This window comes from Harpegnathos saltator, unplaced genomic scaffold, assembly GCF_003227715.2.
Source record: "Harpegnathos saltator strain DR-91 unplaced genomic scaffold, Hsal_v8.6 scaffold562, whole genome shotgun sequence".
NCBI classification, from domain to species: domain Eukaryota; kingdom Metazoa; phylum Arthropoda; class Insecta; order Hymenoptera; family Formicidae; genus Harpegnathos; species Harpegnathos saltator.
Window position 1 is genome coordinate 867,042 of NW_020230385.1, and position 20,531 is coordinate 887,572.

A 20,531-nucleotide genomic window follows, 5' to 3' on the forward strand; every position below is an offset into this window, starting at 1 on the left:
CAAAATTTGTCTACTCTTCATGTATGTTATATAAATATATAACTAAAATTTTCATTCTTGCACATTTATTCATTTCGTCACAAAATATTATCAAAAACAAACACGATTTTTCAGCAATCTGACTCTCCAGTCCCTTTAACAGGAGAATTACATGCGAAGCAGGCCGTTTGCAAAGCTATTTTTACGAATTTTTTTAACAGAAACGGCAGGATCAATAAACTTGAAAGACTTTCACAGTGTATTCATTAATGTTCAAAGTATAAAATAAATGTGTTACCATCTGTATAGAAAATATACACAAAACTTTAAACGCGTTTATCTAGGAACACCATTTTCTTAAACTGCCGACACGATTACGCAAAAACTATTGAACCGAATAACTTGAAATTTGTGTACAGTAGACATGTAATTTTCGCCCCTACCTCAAACATAGTTATATTTTATTTTATTCATTTTTTTAAACATGATTACAAGTTGAAAAAAGTTTCATTTTCGGTACCTTTTTTCGTATAGTCATTATTTTTCCAAACTTGACTTCACTGCTTTCATTTTGATGCAGGCTATAATGGTAACCGTATATTTTAAAAATCTTTCTCATTTTTTAGTTTCAGAGTAGTGAGAAGCCCGGAATTATGTCGACGGCAAACATAGAGCTCGCAAACGGATGCTTGCATTTTTATCTATAATTCCAAATTGGATCGGTTCTCGCGATTCAATAAAATTTATTTTATATTTTGAACATCAATGAATACACTGTGAGAATGTCCAGTCCATTGATTTTACCGTTTCTGTTAAAAATATTCGTAAAAATAGCCTTAAAAGCTGCCTTTCGCATGTAATTCCCCCTTAAGTACAAAAAGAAGTGCTAGATGACTTTTTAGTCAACTGTATTTTTCGAAAAAATGTATTTTAAGACAGAAGTGTGAGGAATCTGAAAACTTTCATATACGCGTCGTCGTTCGAGTTCCAGCAAAGGAACCCGCATATGTGAGTCATCCGAAGCGAATTGTCAACCTTTAGAGTACGCAGCGAGCGCACTCTTGGTCTTCCCATAGGAATAAACATCGTGAACGTGATTAAAGAATATGATATAACTGTACGATATTAAAATACTCGAAAAGACACGTTTTAATGAATTTTTAGTGAAGAGGACCCGTTTACATTTCAAAGATAAGCTCTGTACTCTAAAGGTTAGTAGAGCAAGCAAAAACGTGCTGAGAGCAGTTTTCCGTTTGCGTGTGACGTGCGGTTGACGGGAGGAGAGTGAGGATGTTGAAAAAAGTCAAGTTGGAAAAGTCAAGAGAGAGATTAATGTGTAAAATTAAAATAAATAATTTATTAAAAGAAAAAGAAACACGCATATAATTCCGCAACAATGATGCAAGTGATGATAAGTCGAGCCGGCTTGAATCCGCAGCTGCGACGAGCTTGAATCATTAAAGAGTCCGCTGAGGACGACTGGGCAGGGCTGAGTGCGAAGACAACAATTAACTTGATTCATTAACACCCCTTTTATCCTCAAGAGCCGCACTGTTCGTTCGCCAATCGCGCGTTTCATGCCAGCGGATAATCCTCTTTCCCGACGTTCGCGGACGGTCTGAGCGTCAAGATGTCACGTTTGTTTCGAACGCGTCTGCCCCTCCCCTCCCCCTTTCTAGAACGCGTTTGCAGACTCAAACGCTGAAAATCTGCAGCAAACGTATCGACGAATCTAACGATGAGAGAGAGGTGCGCTGATGACGCGACGACTCGCGACTTTGGGCTGTGTTTGTTGCGCGCGCGACAATCACACGCGCGCTGCGCGACTGAATTATGCGCAATTTCGTGCGCTTCGAGTAGCGCAGTGGCGCGGGTAGCGTTTTCTTTTTTCCTCTCGCTAAATCGCATTACAAGCGTCAGTAATTCGGTGTTTTCCAAGTGGATCCTCACATCGAGTGCTTAATATCGCCGATAATTCCAATCCCCGATACGTGTCCGCGGATAATATGCTATCTGCCGGCCTTATGTAATCCATCGTTGAGCGGAAAACGCGAGCGCACTTCTGCGCGAGATTTTCGCTCGATGTTTAGCTCGCGACAATTAGACCCTGCAGACCGAATCGAAAGAGTTGCATTTTTGACTCCTCGCGCCTTTCCCCTTTCCCTCTCTTTCTTTCCGTCACGCTCGTATAATTAAATCGCACGGCCGGTTGCCAAACGTGACCCAATTTACAGGAAATCCGCGCGCGTATGCATCTGCGGCAATAATAGATGGCTCGACTAGCACGAATCAATTAATCGCAGTTGACGCAGCGAAACCAAAGTGTCATTATCGATGCGGACGCTAAAACGCGCGACGCTTTTGCAGATCGGCTCGGAGCGGTTCATTTGGAAAATCGTCAAGTGAATAACACACGGACAAGAGCGATTCGCGATCGGCCTGATTTGTCTTTCGTAATTTGAGCCTGGCAAACAGCTGCAATCTGCGCCGAGATTCACTGTCTTCGTTGTATTGAGTTCCGTTGGAAATTTAAATTGGCAGAAACGGGAGTCGCGCGCGAACGCCCCGCGCCGCGCCGCGCCCCGCCCCGCCGCGCCCCGCCGCGCGTTGCCGATGGGCCGTCGACAGTTTAATCGGCTTTATGGATTCTGTGTCAGTATCGATCCAAATGAAATTTCTAATAAATTTTACATTCGCGCGCGCGCGCGCTGTGTATTCCCTTTCGCAAAACCGACGTCTCCCCCCACGTAGTCGAATTGTATCTATCGCATTTGCTGAAAAGAGATAAAAGCGATCGGACCCCGAATATCGCGAATATCGTCCGTCGATAATAGAGGAAGAGAGGAGCGGAATAAACAGAAATGTAATCGCTGGCTCTTAATTGCCGAGACACCCGACGTCGAAAATTACAAAGTCCCAAGACAAATGACGGTCCTCCGATGGACTCGTCGCATCTACGGCAAATCAGTAGCGAGTTCCGCCGTTCAGAAAAGCAGTTTGGTTTTCTTCCTCGCCCTTCCCCCTCTCCCTCCCGCCCCCGTGATAAATTGCGTGCATCACGGCCGGCGCGATAAGAATGGAACGAATCCGCAATCCATTTCCTCGCTCCTCGTTTTTCCGATTCGCGGTGTAAGATTCACCTCGCGAGAGAGTCCTTCTCTCTCTCTCTCTCTTTCTCTCTCTCTCTCTCTCTCTCTCTCTCTCTCACACACACACTCGAAGTTTTAATTACGGTCGTGCGTAGGCGATAATGTTACCCCCGCTTTTTATTACCGCGTTAACACCGCGATAAAGGCAGCGCCCGCCTCGCGGAATACGCGGCCACTAAATTTCGCGGGAGCTGATAACGCTTGAAGGAGGGTCTTTAGATACGCGGAGGGGGAGGAGGGGTACGAGGGCCGGCGAATTCCTTTGGGTAATTAGGGTGCTCGCAAGTGGTGGTGGAATACCGGGAATATGGAGCGAGGTAAGACTTCGATTGCGTTTCCGCCGTACGTGTGTCTGTAGATGTGCAGTTTCCTCTTTCGTTCCCTCTCTTCCACTTCGCCCTCCCCCCCTCTCTCTCTCTCTCTCTCCCCCTCTCTCTCTCGTGGCATTACACGTGCACTATATACGCGCGTGCACAAAGCACCTTCAGCGACCAGCGGTGCGAAACTGGGCGAACTCGGACTTCTTGCCCGGTATGGCGTGATTGTACAGCGAGATACACATTTAACATTCCTCATTGACCCAACGCTAGTTGGCCCGATCGAATAACTCACGCCGAACCCCTTTCGCAGGCGGGTAGGAGGCGATCGGCGCCGCCGAAACGTATCCAGACGACGACGCGGGGCGTCATGCGAGGGCGCAACGCGGCAACGCCCCGTCACGTTCGATTTTATTGCGATGATTCAGATGCGCGGCCCCGCGCGCGCCGAGCATCGCCAAATGCGCGCTGAATAGTTCCATTGGCAGATTGTAAAAGATGCGAGTTACGAGTCTGTTTTACGTGCCGTTCTTGCGCGCGAGCACTGTTCCGGGCGCGTCTGTAGCACGGAGATTTAATGGCCCAGATACGCGCGCGTCAAGCGGAGTTATGCGCTTCTCTATAAGTATGCGCGCGTATCGCCGGATATACAGAGTGCTAAATTTCAAACGTAACAAAGGTAAAAAATCTCGAAAAATAATGAAAGATATTAAAAAAAAAAACTAAAACACGTGTTCCATGATTTCCATGACTATAACAGCGCCCTAACTTTTCTTAACTTACCGACCTTTGGAAATTTCAAAATTATCAAGTTAACAAAAGTTAGGGCACTATTATAGTAATATATTCTATGATAGTAAATAAAGTAAAAAAGTCTAATACTATTTTTTCTTTCGACGAATAGTTAGCGAGATGTAAGTTAAACGTTGAAAAAGTTACCAAGTTTTCCTTAAATATTTCAACAAATATTAGGCAAATAAAAAAGTGTTTCAGACAAAAGTTGTTAAAATTAATTGGTAGAAAAAGAAGATATAATAAAAAATTGGGCTTTCTATTTTAAAAAATTAAGTTAACCTTCAACTGACCTTGAAAATGTCCTCCAAATAAAAAACTGATAATGCCATTCTCTTTCCCCTTCGAAATCATGGAACATATATTTTAGCTTTTTTTAATATCTTTCATAGTTTTCGAGATTTTTTACCTGTTACGTTTGAAATGTACAGAGTGTCCAGAATCCTTTGGAAACGAAAAATTGTGAAGATTAATCAGATGAAAGTGAAAAGAAAAGTCAGGTAGCATTTTGCAAAAATCGCGATAGTTGTTAAGTTATTAATGACTGAAGATTACCACATCTAGTGGTTCTTTTAATTGATAACTTGAAAATTTGCAAAATAGTAAAGAACTTTTTTGTTCAGTGTGACCTAATCTACAATTATGTGACGGCTATTTATATCTAGCAATAGATATAAATAATAGATATAAATGTATTGAACTTTGAACCTTGAATATTGAACCTGTCGCTAGGCACAACAGCTGTCATGTAATTGTGGGTTAGGTCATTCTGAACAAAAATGTCCTTTACCATTTTGCAAATAAGTATGCAAATTTTCAAGTTATCGATTAAAAGAGCCTCTAGCTGTGGTCATTTTCGATCATTAATAACTTAAGAACTATCGCGATTTTTGTAAAATGGTACTTAATTAATCTTCATCATTTCTTTTTTCAGAATGTTGAAAAAAGGTTCAGGACCTTAACCGTTCACCTGAGATCTTATTATATACCCAAGATCTTATTTTTATATAATAATAGCTTTCGGCATATATTACAAACATAAGAAATAGGAGAATAAATTTTATAACAATTTTATTTCAAGATTAAATTTTAAAATGGTACTTATGGGTATCGACCGGAATGTAGGGTGAGACATAGAAAAAAAATTCAGAAACATATGAACGTTTATATAGAGCGGTGCTTTCAAGTACCGTCAGGATATAAAGGGTTAAAAGCAGGTAGTACACACAAAATGGGGGAAACGGGTCCTATAATAAACGCGAAAATTAATATTGTCAGAGTCATAGATAATTATTTATTTTAATCGAACCAAATGACTTGCCCGCTTCTGGTGTTTTTGTATCCCCTGATGTAATTTGTCAATGTCATTTATCGGTGAAGAGTTCCATACTTAAACAATCCCTAAAAAGTCTTTACACTCCCGCTTGTAATGGTGTACTCGACTTTTGTAAACTTTGTAAACACCAGAGTAGGTCACTTGCTTTATTCAAAATAAATAATTGTTCATAAAAATATTAACTTTTCCAATCTATGTTTGTTAGAATGTTCCACCTCCATTTTGAGAATACTATCTGCTCTTAAAGTTCTGAACCTTTTTCTCAAATACCCTGTATGTATAGGTGTCTGGCGATGACATCTATAAAGTCTTCATGTACGTGTAGATTGGGTCACACGGAACAAAAAATTTCTTTACTATAACTGCGAACAGCCCTGTAAAGGTTTGAACTATTAATTAAAGAAGATTGCTGAGGCTGGTGCGATCTCCGTCAAAGAAGCTCTGATGGCGACACCTATCGTCGTGCGCTTGTAGATTAGGTCAAACTGAAGAAAAAGCCCTCTACCGTTTTGCAAAAAAAAAGGACCACACAAAATCCTGGGTTGTAAATTGAACATTGCTTGATTGTACAGCGAGATCTTTTTGAATCTCCATGACTCAGAATCTTGCGTTCCTTCCCTCCAAAATGGTTTACACCTACATAAGAGCTTCGCGCTGTCGTATTGGCCACCCTCTGCGTATGCACATGCCTTAATTTAACGTTCTTTTTCCATTGCGGCGATTGTTACGCCGGTTGTTAAATGTCGCGTAATGATCGCAAGCAATCGCAGTTCCAGAGCGAACGAGATAATTGGGCTCTTTTGCGCAAATAAGTTGCGATTCACGTTCTTCAAATTTAGCGGAGAGATATCGGCTTTTTGTTGTACACTGCAAAAACGCGCAGGAGGGAGGGGCTGTCTGATTCCGCGTGAGATTAAATCATTCTCATTAACTTCTCGCCGCGACCTTATTCGCGGCGTTCGGCTGCTCGTTTATTCCTCGCGGCGTTCCCGCGTTTTGCGGCTGGGTCCAATTAAAAATCACGAGGTCATTTATTTGCTCAAGGGATACAATCGAGCTTGAGGAGGGCGGGAATGGGCATGGACGGCGTAGGGAGTAGGTGTAAATAATGGTCAAGCGGCCAGAAAGGTCGGCTTCCGCGAGAAAGGGTACGTGGCAAAGAGAAATTAAGGCAGCGGTTGCCGGAGTGTAATGAGTGCTAAAGCCGCACTGGCGTAACAGCCGAGAGAGAGAGAGAGAGAGAGAGAGAAAATGCGCGGAATCGGCGGCGGCGGGGCTTGGGAAATAATGAAATGCGAATTAAGGAAGACAAGGGGGGGGGGGGGCAGAAAAACAAATTTGGACGGTGACGCGACGAGAATTCTCTCTCTCTCTCTCTCTCTCTCTCCTCTCTCTCTCTCTCTCTCCTCTCTCTCTCTCTCTCTCTCTCTCTCTCCTCGAGAGTATCAACGTACATTATCGCACGCGCATTATCACGTCGTTCGTTGCACCTTTACCGCGTTTTATAATGACTAATGCGCGTCTTGCGAGTCCATTTATCGGTGGAATGCGCGCTGCTCGACCCGTCTCGCTTTGCCGAGCGCCACGTGTCACACGGCTGTGTCATCCGACGACTCAACCGCGTGTAATTCATTGATTACGCCCGTTTTTGAGTCCATTCGCCGTGACGGATTAATCCTCGGCTTCGTCGGCGGCGCGGTGGCGCGTTGCGGCACCAGTGAACCGCGCTGGGAAGGATGGATCGGTCACCTGCACTCAGGCCATGCACTCGATAAGAGCTCTCTCTCGTAACGTTACCTGCCGAGTGGCCGCCACCGTCGCAATTGCCCCGCTGTTGGCCCCGGCGCGCTCGCCATTTGGATTTCATTACGAAGCTTAACTGCGCGCTATTTACGAGCCGGCAGATAAATACAAGATACCCGCTCCGCGCCGTGTACGCTCGCTGTGCGTAATAAAGCATTTACGTTTCAACGCGTCCTCCACCGATGACTTCATTCATGGGATGTCAGGTGACCGTCGCGCGATTACCAAAGTCGTCGGTTATGGTTATGACATCGGGCTCGACGGCAGAGAGAGAGAGAGAGAGAGAGAGAGAGAGAGAGAGAGAGAGAGGGAGAGAGAGGGAGAGAGAGAGAGAGAGGAAAAGGTTCCGCGACGCGCCAAACGTAACCGTAAGTTTTAGGACAAGAAGCTCTAAATTCACGGAGAATAGCTGGACGGGCTTTCGGGTAAATTAAGGGCCGTACATAAGAGACGCTTCTGGACACCCCCCAATGACGGTAATAACACTAACTTCTCGTCAGCCTTCGTTGAGAAAACCCTCGAAGGATCCCCTATTCCGGCCAACATGGCAGTATCTCGCGAAAACTCCTTCAACAGCGCCATCCCGAAGATGCTGTCTGCGAGACGGAAAGAGGAACAACGGAAGATCATTTGCGGGAGAGAGACAGAGAGAGAGAGAGAGAGAGAGAGAGAGAGAGAGAGAGAGAGATAGTGGGGAACAGAAAGGGGGGAGGGGGAGATTTCCTTCGGACGACGTTCTTTTGCCCGGGATGCGGATGTAAACGTCGATCTCTTGCCGTAACTGCTCCCGCTGCAGTTTTCAGCGACCAATTAATATTTCCCTAACAATCGGTGCGCGTTATTTTGTCAGGTCAACTCTCTCCAGCCGAGCGCACACGAGTGGACCGCTCGTAATCGAAGAAAGAAAGACGGCGGAGCGCCTCGCTCGAGCGATTTTACCGGTTTACTTCTCTTGACCAATCAACGTTACCGTCTTCCTCCGCTGGGAATCCAATACTTCGATACAATTAAATTTTCCGATATTTCGAGTGTGTATATATATATATATATATATATATACATATATATATATATAGCGTGTATATACTTGTATTCTTGCCGATAACGAATAGAAGAACGACGATTGGGTCGAATCTCGAGAACATCCCCGAGAAACAGCGTTTAAAGGGACGCGCGGGGGGCGTGTCTCGATGAAGAAAACTGGCTGGCTTTGATGAGGGTGATAGAGGGTGAGGATGAGAGGCAAAGATAGACAGAGAGAGAGAGAGAGAGAGAGAGAGAGAGAGAGAGAGAGAGAGAGAGAGAGAGGAGAAGGAGGAGGAGGAGGGGAGAAGAGGGTATGCACGCGCGTGCACTCTGCGAAACGGGATGCGAATCTCAATCGTCAATGACGTCTTCGTCTTCGGCGCTGCCGTTTGTGACAGAGAGGACCGGGCCATAGAGAGATGCGCGGGAGGTTAGTTGAGGCGTGATCCGGCATAATGCGAGAGCAATTTGGTGAATGGAGTTAATTCAATAGAGGCTCTCGAGCACGCCTCCGGTACTCGGGGGGCCTCTTCAGCCTGGCCTGGTGAACGTTAACCTCCAGCAGATACAGCTCTCTCCCGCGTTGTCTGTCCATTTCTCGCTCCGACATGCGGATCGCGAATTCATTTGAAGCTCACGCGGCTTGAATTGGGACGGCCTACGCAGCGGAAGAAGAAGAAGAAGAAAAGGAAGAAGAGGAAGAGTCGTGTCCGTTTAGCCAGCACGACTGCTCTGCCTGCTTCCCGCTGCCAGCCAGCCGCGATCAGTCGCTTATTTCCACGGAGCCGCGCTGCGCTCGAATAGCGAGCAGAAATCGCGAAAGCAGTTCGAGATAAAAGCGCGCTGTACGCTTGGGATACCGAGCGCGCACGGCGCGCCTTTGCGCGAGCTCTCTCCACGCGCAACGCGGAATATTAATAAATAAATGCCCGACGGGCACTTTAATTAAATCAGCTGCCGCGCTCGAATCGAGTGTGTGCGTCCCCCGTGTGCAAATAAATCTGTCGCTGATTCTTCTCTCTGCTCTTCTCTTCTCTTCCCTTCCCTTACCTCCCCTTCCATTTTTCTTCCTTGCGAAACTAGCGTTCCATAAATTGCCGCGATATTATAATGATGAAAAGGCGAAAGCACGCGGCGGTGCTTGAAACGCCCTGTCGGAGGGAGGAAAGTAGCGCTCGGAGAAGGACATCGCGAACGTTTCCTCCGGAGCTCTCGCCCTGCGACGTTGCGTACTACATCCGCGAGCGAACGGACGATAAATCCACCACGGAAAATAAAACGGAAGAAAAAGAGAGAGAGAGAGAGAGAGAGGTTAGAACGGAGCAGGAGAGAGGCACCGAGGGAGATGAGAAAGATCTCCTCAGTCGCACAATGCGACTCGTTACAGACTCGGTCCCGTTCATTCTCTCTCTCTCTCTCTCTCTCTCTCCTGCTCTCTGACGACTCCGTCGCACTCGCAGACGCACACGTGTTCCCGAGCTGTCTGCCAATCGAAAATCGTGTCGGCGATCAAATTGAATTTCCTACATCCACTTCCTTCTACTCGTTGAGAGCGGGGCGGTCGAGTGGCCGAGGAAAAAATCTCACGGGATTTTCCGCGCTCGAAATGCGCGCCGGGAGGGACGATCGGGAGGAGGTACACCGGGGCGCCGAATTGTTATTGCATAACTCTTTTCTCACGCTGACTTTCGCCGCTCGCTTTCGAGTTCGGGCTCGATCGGTTTATAGTCAAGCCTAATCTTTCGTTGCGCAACTCGACGCGCGTTACTCTGCGACTGCACGTCTGAGGAAGAGAGAGGGCAAGGAGGGGAACTTTTAAGGAGGGAGAGAAAAACGGGCGTTGAAATCTTCTCTCAGACAGGCGGATAATGTGTCCTCTTGTTGCACTTTTCACGAACGAGCGAGGATCCGAAAGCGCGCGCGCGATACTTTTCATTTGCGTTTTTATCCCGTTGCATTGTCTTCAGTCCGTCGCCTTTGTTTAATCCGAAGTACGAAAGCGGAAAAAATGCGGAGTAATGACCGCCGTGTAACGCGAGGCAATATTTTTAATTAAAACGCCGGGGAAGCGCAACGTGAGCAGCTTTACTTTCGCGACCGCTCGCAGTTTCGAATTCGACGCGCGGGCAAAAGGGCACCGCCGCGCTGCTGCTCGCGAGATGCGCATTGTTCTCGCTGCGTAAGAAAAACGACAAGAATATTAATAATAATCTCGCTGTAAACTATGCAGCTTTACAATAGCGACTGCGTCGCGTCTCTGTCCGGCGAGGGAGAGGAACGCGCCACTCTTCCCTTGATGGCTGAGCCGGGGAGAGCACCCTTTTCCGGATTTCCGTCGCCGATGCGACGCGTATCGGGATTGTTTATGTATAAATCTCGTCCGTCTCCATAACTAGCGCGCGACTCGTTCATCGATGCGACGCGAGTCCATTCCTCGCCGAAGGAGATTCTCCGAAGTCGCCGCTCCTGCTATTTCCGGGCTGCATCGTCGTGTTTTCTCGCACCTCGTGCTGACGCTCCGAGACGTTCGCGCACACGGAAGTGGCTAAAGTCACGTGACACGATCCCAAGCGTTACAAGCGCCGGAAACACGGCGTGTTAGCGGGATTACACCTGCCGGCGTAACGTCCGAAATTCCGCGTGTCACGGTAATACACGGCGCAAAAGACCCGCGCGCGCAAGGCCGTTGAAGCAATTTTTAATTATGTTAACCGTCGGTCTATCCGGCAGAGACATTTCGCGATGAACAAAAAGCCCCCCGTTATTTCCCAGCGGAACAATAGCTTTCGTTTCCACGCAGTTGAGCGGCGGGCGAGTTGACGCGCGGATTGACCCTCGATTGTTAAAAAACAAAAAAAGAGGAAGACGAGGGCGCGAGCGAGCGAGCGAGCGAGCGAGAGAGAGAGAGAGAGAGAGAGAGAGAGAGAGAGAGAGAGAGAGAGAAGGAGAGAGCGAGGGAGGGAAATACCGAAAAAAAGAAGCGAAAAAAATACACAAAAATTGGCAATGCTGCGAAATGATCGGCCGCGTGTGTTCGCATGGACGTCGCCCATACCAGCCGCGACAACATTGCCGGCGAATCCGTTTTCGCGCCCGGCTGTCCGCGGCAGATTTTTGGTGCGGATGCGTTATGGGTCAGTCCGGGTGGCGGACAGTTACGTCGACGTGGACAATCGATGTTAGCTATCAGTTGCAGTTTGCGCGGGGCGGTTATGCCCGGGACAATTGTTATTGACAAATCGTAATGTCGGTCATCAGTCATGACCGTGACAGGGCACCCGCAACGGCGGCGCGGACGGAGCGTGTTTATGCGCGCGTATATGCCCGCGTGTCTTCCGCACAAAGGCGGTTTGCACGGACTTTGGCCGGACCGACGCGCTCGCGCTCGCGCTGCAGATTCCAACGCGGCCCCGTTTTAATTGTTTGGAAATCATCGGCGATTGCGTGAGAGAGAGAGAGAGAGAGAGAGAGAGGGGCAGGGTGGGAGGAAGAGGAAGAAAGAGGAAGAAGAACGGACCGTGTGGTCGTTACAGATCCCGGTTATATTTTGCTCGTTCATTCGTAGGCGTTAAAGAGAACAGAGTGAGGGGGAGAGGGAGAGAGGGGAATGCTGGAGCCCATTCTTATGTAAAACGTCAACGTTTTAATCCCAGATTTTCGCGCGGAGCGCGCACGGTTTAATTGATCTCGGCGAGTGAACGCGTCAGCTGCGATATTCCCGTGATTATTTTACCGTATTATTCTGCTCGTTACGATGCCTACGAAATAGATGTCGGATGAGTTGATGCGTTGTCTAGCTTGCAGGGAGCGCACAATTTTTCCGTATTACGTCTCGACATTTCCGTTGCTTTCACCGCGGCGAGAGACAGAGAGGAGGCGAGATATTCGCACGCGCGTGAAAAATCGTTCGAAAAATGCGGAAAACACGAACGCGACCTGTCAATGTCGTAAAATGCGCGTAAAGACCCCCTCTCCTCTCTCCCTCCCTCGCCGCTGATGTTTAGATCACACGTACCCATACGCGTGCACGACGTGCGAGACGACGCCTCGCGGAGAAAAAGCGAGCACCCAGTCCTCCCTCTCCCACCTCACCCCTTTCCCAACCTCCAGCTCGGGCGTCTGACGAGCGTTAATTACGGACGACGCATGCGGCGTCGACGTATTATCGACATTGTTATTCATGGCCTCCGTGGGGTCCTGGAAGGATGTGCGCGACAGACCATAACGGCCAGGATGCCGTAGGTGATCCTGTCTCTGAATGCCTCGACGTCCTCCCGACGCTTACGATTAGTGAATGCCCGCGGTGTGTTTCGCTGGCTGGACATGTCACACGCTTTGTTACCATCTCCGACTGACGGCCGGCGCTCTTTGATGAATGACGATGAAGTCGATCGCTCAATTTGCGAATATGATTTATCGGCCAGCGGACTCGCCGAGTATGACGGATCGTCGTAACGAGCCGGCGCGCTTCGATTTTTATCGCATTACGTTCGATTTCCCTCTCTCTCTCTCTCTCTCTCTCTCTCTCTCTCTCTCTCTCTCTCTCTCTCTCCTCTCTCTCTCTCTCTCTCTCTCTCTCTCTCTCTCTCTCTCGCTGTTTCTATTCGCCGTTATTCGCAGGGAATTTCCATTTGGTAATTGCGCGCGCGCGATCGGTGCGAGGTGTGGCGAATGATTTTCGATTTAATATCATTTTTCCGAGTGTGAGCTCTCACTCCGCTTCCTCCCACCCTCCCCGCTCTGTTGCTGTTTATCTCTGTAATGTTTCGTTTTTTCGCACGCGTGTGAAATTTACACGCCCGAGTAACGTCGGATTGCAAAAATGGAACTTGGAGCTTTGCGATAATTTTATTAATTTAGTACCAAAGTGTTGAACGTGTGTGTGTGTGCGCGCGCGCACACACACACACACACACACACATATACATCGCCAGGCATCGCGACGCACGCATATTTCGCATACGCCGTAGATTAATGCGAGAGTCGCAGCGCGCGCGCGGGATATTCGAGCGAAATTTATTGTCGCCAGACTTGGAAAGGAAACGGCGCGGCGTGCCGTAAGTAAATCGAGCGACTCGCTGACACGAAACGATCCCTCCGACACTCAAAGAACCATTAAGAACTTAATGATCGTTGGCTGCCGTCCGCGAGAATTTATTGCGTAATACGAGGAATAAATTGCCGCGGGCACGTTTTTTGCGAAAAAATGGAAATGCGCGCGCACGCGCGAGGGAGATGAAGCAACAAACAGAAGAACCGTCTAAGCTCGATGCAATATTCTGTTCTCGAAGACGCGTTCCTGCTTTTTCAACGATTAGAAAACAGTCGCCGCGTCAGCACGGAGCGAAGGGTCTCGCGCGTCAAGGAAGAAACGCGGCGCGCGCAAAAAAAAAAATGTTAGACACCCCAGGCACGCTCGCGAATTGATATTCGCGAATTCGCATTATTTATTAAATCTGACCGCGCGCGCGCGCGTCCGCGCTGCGGCCGCGCGAGCTCTGATTTTGCATTAAATTTATATGGTTCAGGGAGCAAATCTGGCGATCCGCGTTTCGAAGGGCGAAATTACACGGAATACACGGCGCGCGGTAGCTCGCTGCACGGGCGTTCAGTTTCGGATTATCGACTATTCCTGAGTGCATCGATAGAATCCATTGTTGGCTGCCGTACTCCAAGTGGAAGCGACATTCGCGCACGGAGACGGTAGCGGAAGACTTTGGCGATGAACGGATGGACATTCGGAATCGTGCACGAGCTTAGACTAACCTCCCCTCCGCCTCGCGCCCCCGCCCGCCTCTCTTGCCGAAATGACCCCCTCTCTCTCTCTCTCTCTCTCTCTCTCTCTCTCGAGTGAGGTTCGACGTGGCTTTCGGGGACGAGATATCGCATTATTCCCGACTGAATGGGGTAAATCAGGGTCTCGTAGAGTTCCAACGTGGAATCGGCGGTTCTCTCTCGGATCGCTGATGTCGAGAGGATGAGGGTTAGCTGGCGGCAGCGGCTGCCTTGGGAATTCAATTATACCTACGGAACAATGGCACCCGCGCCGGTAATGAAGGGTCCGTCGGCGGGAGAGGTCATCAGATTACGTGGTATTTACAATATATAAGCCGGATGGTTGTGCGCGGCCGGGAAGTGAGTAGAAGGGAGGGCTCCTCCTCGGCGGCATTTCTTTCTCACCGCCACCTGACTCGCGTCTTCTCCAACTCCACCCCCTTGTGCTTCTCTTTCTTTTCCTCCTCCTCTTCCTCCTCCTCTTCCTCCTCCTCCCGTGAGACGCGCCGTGTCGAGAGTTAATTCTCAAGACGGAGGTGGATTATCGTCGAATTTTCAGATAACCGAAACGAGAAAGGGGTGGTTTACGCCCTCGGAGAAAGACTCTCTCTCTCTCTCTCTCTCTCTCTCTCTCCGGTGTAATCTGATGTGTTTCTCCAGATTGCGAGGAGAGATCTCCTCGTTAAGAGGCGGAAAGTCCCGAGGCCACGCCGCGAGTGGATGCGCCTCGCCGGAGAATCGTCGCCGAATTTTCGGGCGGAAGCGAGTCGTCGGCACGGGGTCGTTAGACGAGCGGAAGAAGCTCACGGGGCGAGCCAAGTCGTCATCGCCGCGCTGAGAGCGGCTTTTCCATCCCCCCCCTTCGCCCCCTCCCTTCCCTTCGCTGTTCCTCCGTATGTAATTTTTCTCGAAGCCGCTTTCTAAAGCGATAAACGAGGGCGTAACAACGACTCACCCCCGACTGAATTTACATCGATAACGCGCGGCGTTACGACGCGCACTCGGCCGAGTGCCGCAAATTGGATGAAACGGTAGCCGCGCGAACACGCTACTCGTCGGCGGCGACGTTTACGCGATAACTCTTGACACTGACGTTGCTTTACGGCGGACATCGGTGACGAACGGTTCGGACTCGAGCGCGCGCGAGAAGGAGGGCGAACATTGCGGACGGGGAAATATTTAGTCCTCTTTGGCCTCGGCCGGAGAACGAGGCTCGTAATTACGTTAAAGGGGCGCGACGGCCGAAGGGGTTGCGGGGGAGGCTCAGAGCGAGAGGTCGCTCCACCTCCCTCCCTCTCTCGCGTTGAGGCCCGGGGATGGATTCCGTCAATAACCTCTTTAAAACGGCCTAAATTCATTATTTGCCCTCTGTTCGGCTACGAGCCGGGTGTGTCGCCTTTCTACGTTTCCTGCCGAACCCTCGTAACGGGAAGTCGCGATCGCTATTCCCCGACGACGAGGGGAACCTCGAAAGCGCGTTCGGCGGTCAAAGACGCGCGCTATCGATCAGTCCGCGCTCGTCGTCGCCGCCCGATTCGCGCGGACACTCATGGAGTCATTCGGCAAGTTGTTTCCGCGGTGTGTCTTCGCCTTCGGGTCCTCCCGGCAGGAAGTTTAAGGACATCGTCCTGCGTTGGTCGCTATGGTGGACACTCCTCGCCAGTGGGTTTAACCTTACGTCTAAAATTACGGCTAAACGGAGACCCGAGTAGAAAAATTGATAGGGCTCTGGTAAGAGCCTGATTATTTTTCTTTAACATTAATTATGACAGTCTTATGAGGAAATATCTTTATTATTACTTGAGTAAAAATATTCCTTCTTTTCATTGCAAGAAATTTACACTGTAATTTCTTTATTTCTTTATAACCTTGTTATAAGTATACAATAAGAATTTTTTGTTTTAAAAATATAACATACTTTATACAATGAAATATAGCATTCTTTGCACATAAAAATCCTGCTACTGTTTATATTAAAGTTTGCTGCATTTCAAAACGAAGGCGATATTAGAAAAATTCTTGAAAGAGACTAATGAATATGGCAACTGATAAAACTAATAAAATCTGTTTTCAATTGCGGTATAATTAAAAAATCTTTAAAAGAACCAGATAGAGAGCGTAAACTATGACAATTTTATTACATTGCTTCGGATCTTATTAATTTTCTATAACAAAACTTGATTTTGTATCTAAAGCATCCTTAAAAGATCCATCTCGGGGCCTGATGTGATAATAATGAGGCGTCCCTTTTTAGAGTATCCTACCCTAGCAATTTTTTCACTCCCTCTTGTGCTCCTTCTTGTCCGACTTGCTGAATATCGGAGCGAATATCGAGCGACAGTTGCAGTCGAGTCGCGATCTCTCCGACGCCGAACGCGTCGCGTTTCATTCGACTTGTCGCCGCCGACATGGCGACGATCTCTTTATCGTATTTCGTTATTTTGTCGCGCGTCTCTCAACGACTGGAAGCTAATCAGCTCCTTTGTCCGCGCGACGGTCGTCGTGTATACGCCCCGTGCTCTCCCCCTCCCCCCCTCCCTCTTTCTCTTTCTCTCCGCCTCGTCCGACGGCGGGAAAGAAATTTTCCCGCCGTCGCAGGGACGATATTTATGCGTTCCGTGAAATATATGTTTAAAATATTCACGACTTGTTTGGCGGGGTATTACCGCGACAAAAGAATACAGGACGCTGTCGCCGCGACTCTCCTCTTTGTGCGTCGCTGAAGACGGGGGATTGGAATTAACATGGGAGTCCGGGGAGAGTGCATTTCCACTGTGAGGGCGAACAACCGGCGCGGCGTGTCTCGTTAATATGGATTTCACTAACGATCCGGCTAATTTGTACGCTCTTCTTCGTCCGTACCGAAGAGGTGGGGGTAGCCGCGGTGAAATAGCGGAGACGAGACGAAAATGCCGGAAAGGCATTTCGTCGCGAGCGGACAAAGAAGAACGGCGCGGCGCGGGGCGGGATCGGTATATCCGGCCGCGTATCGGCCTGGATCCGCTCATCCGTGGAAAGCCTAATGGCCGACTCAGCATACATTTGCATACGAATGACCGGAAAGGTTCTTAGATATTACGAGCGTGTCCCGCGCGCGGCTCTCTTGACCGGCCAGGTAGGCGAGATAACGTCGGCCGCGTTGAATATGAGAACAATTAGGGGGCGCGAAACAGAGGGGTCGCGCGAGAGAAAACATCTTGACGAGACAGCAGCGCGTGTTCCGCGCGCGCGCCCTCGGGATCGCCCGATTGGCGATCTGACCGACCTCCGTGTATGTACACGCTGCGCATTTGTAATTAAAAAGCCCCGCAGACGGAGAGGGTGAGCGAGAAGCGGCGGCAGGGGGAGGAGAGAGGGAGCGAGCGCGACTGAAAATAAAACGCCCTTACGCTCGTGTAGAAACGATCGTAATCAATGCGGAGCGATTTGAGAAAGAGATCCGTGAAGTTGGTCTCATTCTCTCATAATTACTCGTCCAATTTATCAGTTCGAACTCGAACTGGAGGATAAAGAGAAGTTCGCTCCTAGCGAAGGAATAATCTCCTCGTTCGATTAGTCACGTGTCTCCCTTTAATGCATTGGAAATTATCAATGCAACGTATAATTACAGACTAAGCGTGCAGAATTTAGTTGTTATTATATCACTAATTAGCAATTTATAGATAATTACCAATATAATATGAATATAATGCCGATGTAATTATCGAGATAATTAGCAATTAAGTTCGAAGGTTAAGTTTAAGACTCGTGTGTAACCGCGGAAAGAAACCAAAGTTTTGTTTCCCCGCTGGCGAGTTTTCGAGTTTGCGACATAAATGTTTGATAATTTGGAAATCTATAATTTCTAACGCGTCACAAGGATTGCGGGTCGTGTTCGCGCAAGTCCTCCCGAGATCTGTCGGTTATTTTTAAAAGCGCCCCGGAGAGCGAGTTGACGTCGCGTCGCGATGGAGTTGCCGCGACCGAACGCTGACAGCACGGACAAAGTCAAAACCTGCAATTGCGAGGCTTTGACCGTCGATTAGGCGATCCGTACACGTCTGCATCGAGTCGTTTCCCCTCGTTAAGGAATGTAGGTGGATGAGAGAGCGAAGATGGCGTGCGGATTGTGGAAGCAGTCGCGAGCGTTTTCGCGCTTCGCAGCCGCAGCAGTTCGGAGTTGCCATTCGGAGCACGTAGATTGCTAACCTAACTTGTTTAGCGGTTTTAGCGGTATTTGATTAGTTGAGTGAATTTCCGAACTGTTTCAGACCACCTCCCGCTCACTTGGCCGGGCTGGAAATCGGACGGGGACAAACCTTCGGCGAATTCGATAGATACACGTTGTACACGGTTAGGTATCGGTGACGCGTCTCGCCAAGTAAAATCGATCGCCGCCGCTCGGATTTGACGATATTACGGCGCGGCTCGTATTGTACGTTAGACAATGCGGCGTCGACTCACCTTGCGAGTAGCTCATGTCCTTCTTTCATGTACCTCGATAGTCACTCCTTGTGTCGGAGTCACGGTCGCACGGAGATAAATCGTCACCTGAAATGAGAAACACGAGACCAGTGTTGAGACATTAAGTTGCGCCGACGCGGACGCGTCGTAAAAATAGAATGAAAAGTTCAAATTCGCGAAGAAGATGCTTCTTTTTTTTCTTTTTAATCTCTCTCGCCGCGTGTATAAGGCGCGTCTTTCAATTCGAAGTCCCCGGCCGTAGGAATTTTATTTGCGCTAACAATGTCTCGCGCGTTGAAGAACGAATGTTTTTACACGTGTGAGGATACCACCAGCGCTGGAATTTCCGCTTCCGTCCTTCGCGACGGGTTTTCAAACAAGGGAAATACGCGAACATGCGGTAACACTTAAAATAAATCCGCCATTATCGGGGAGCGTAAGACCGGGATAAACTCGGGCGTTAGCACGTTGATTCGATCGCGTGTAATCATACGTCTGTTCCCAGCCTGCAGTCTGCCGCGGTAAGGAATCCTCGGTATTCGAACTATATTCGAGCGTCTACCACGGTTGACGACGTTGGATCAAAGATAATATTGGTTCGCAGTCAGGGAATGGATCGGGTGTTACATCCGTGTTCGAAGTTCGCTCTTCACGACCGCAGCGATTTCGAGGACGATAGCCGGAACGTGAAATAAAGAGGATATTCGGTGGCGATGGCGGCGGCGGCGGCGGCGGCGGCGGCGAGACGCTGACCCCGCGAGTAAATTAGTTCCGGAAACTATTTCCAAGCCGGTTTAACGTCCGACGTATAACCAGCAATCCCTCGTACGTAAGCTCGGAAACATCCCTCGCCGTCGCGCGCGCGCGCGCGCGCGAGCGCGAGCGCACGCTCACATTCTGCAAACGTCGGTAACTAAGGTAGCCCTTTTTTTCACGGCTAACGAAACAACGTGTAATCTAGGCGAGATATCGATCGTTGCGCGTTGCGCGGCGGTAGCGTTACATATCGGCGCTCGGCTCGGCAGCGGTCGCATCTAATGGGCAAATATTATCTCGAGAAACAAAATCACGCGCCGGTGTTCTTAAGGTCAGGGCGCAGAAAATACAAATGTGCGCGGGACAAGTTTCCAGTTGATGCCGATAATTGAGCGAAAACCGGAGGAAAATTCGGCGACGAGAGACACGACGGCCGGAAACAATCGACCGATCGGAGGAGCGCACACTAGGAGAAATGTATTGTTGCGTGAACCAAAATTTGGTTGTAACAACAAAATAATTTGGTTAAAATATGCCCAATAAAACTGTTTAGTTCCTGCAAACAAATATCTTGTTTGATTACGGTTTGTTCGTATAACGCAATACTTTTGTTATAGCAACCAAAAAGCTTTAACTATATGAATTTTGTTAAAAATATTACAATTTTTTCTTAATATATAAAATCTAAATTTTAGCGCACAGAAAGACAAAATAGTATCCATTGGGCATTATTTTAGTTAATGCGAAATAATATTTCGTTATTATGTAATTTTTATGGATGAAATAACTAAAATGCTTAATTTTTATGTATGAAGTCTAAGAACAAAATCATTTGGTCCAGAGAACAAAGCAGAATAATATATTTAGTTGGGACAACTAAATATTTTGTTATACAAAACAAAATATTTGGTTGCTATTAAAAAATGCCTCAACTAAACAGTTTTGTTAGAGGTACTAAATTTTTTTTCCTAGTGCAGGGAGAGACGTTCCCGTTCCCTCCTCACGGTGTTTTCCATCCTATATTCTTCTCGCGTAAATTCCGTTACCCTAACGGTATTATTTTTCCCGTCAATCGAAAGCGAGCGTCGCGTTCTCTCTTGGTCAATGAAGTGGTCCGACTGAATTTCCGCTCCACGGGCGTGTGTCACGAGCTTT

General features: G+C 48.3%; 1 protein-coding gene across 1 annotated transcript in view; it reads right to left on the reverse strand.

The window, feature by feature from the left end:
* The window catches only part of Ten-m (teneurin transmembrane protein Ten-m), a 787,615-nt gene that overhangs the window by 557,435 nt on the left and 209,649 nt on the right, over positions 1-20,531 (reverse strand). Inside the window, exon 2 of the mRNA XM_025303695.1 lies at positions 18,621-18,707. Coding sequence (XP_025159480.1) covers positions 18,621-18,636 — 16 coding nt within the window. The 5' untranslated portion in view covers positions 18,637-18,707. The remainder of the gene's footprint in view (positions 1-18,620; positions 18,708-20,531) is intronic.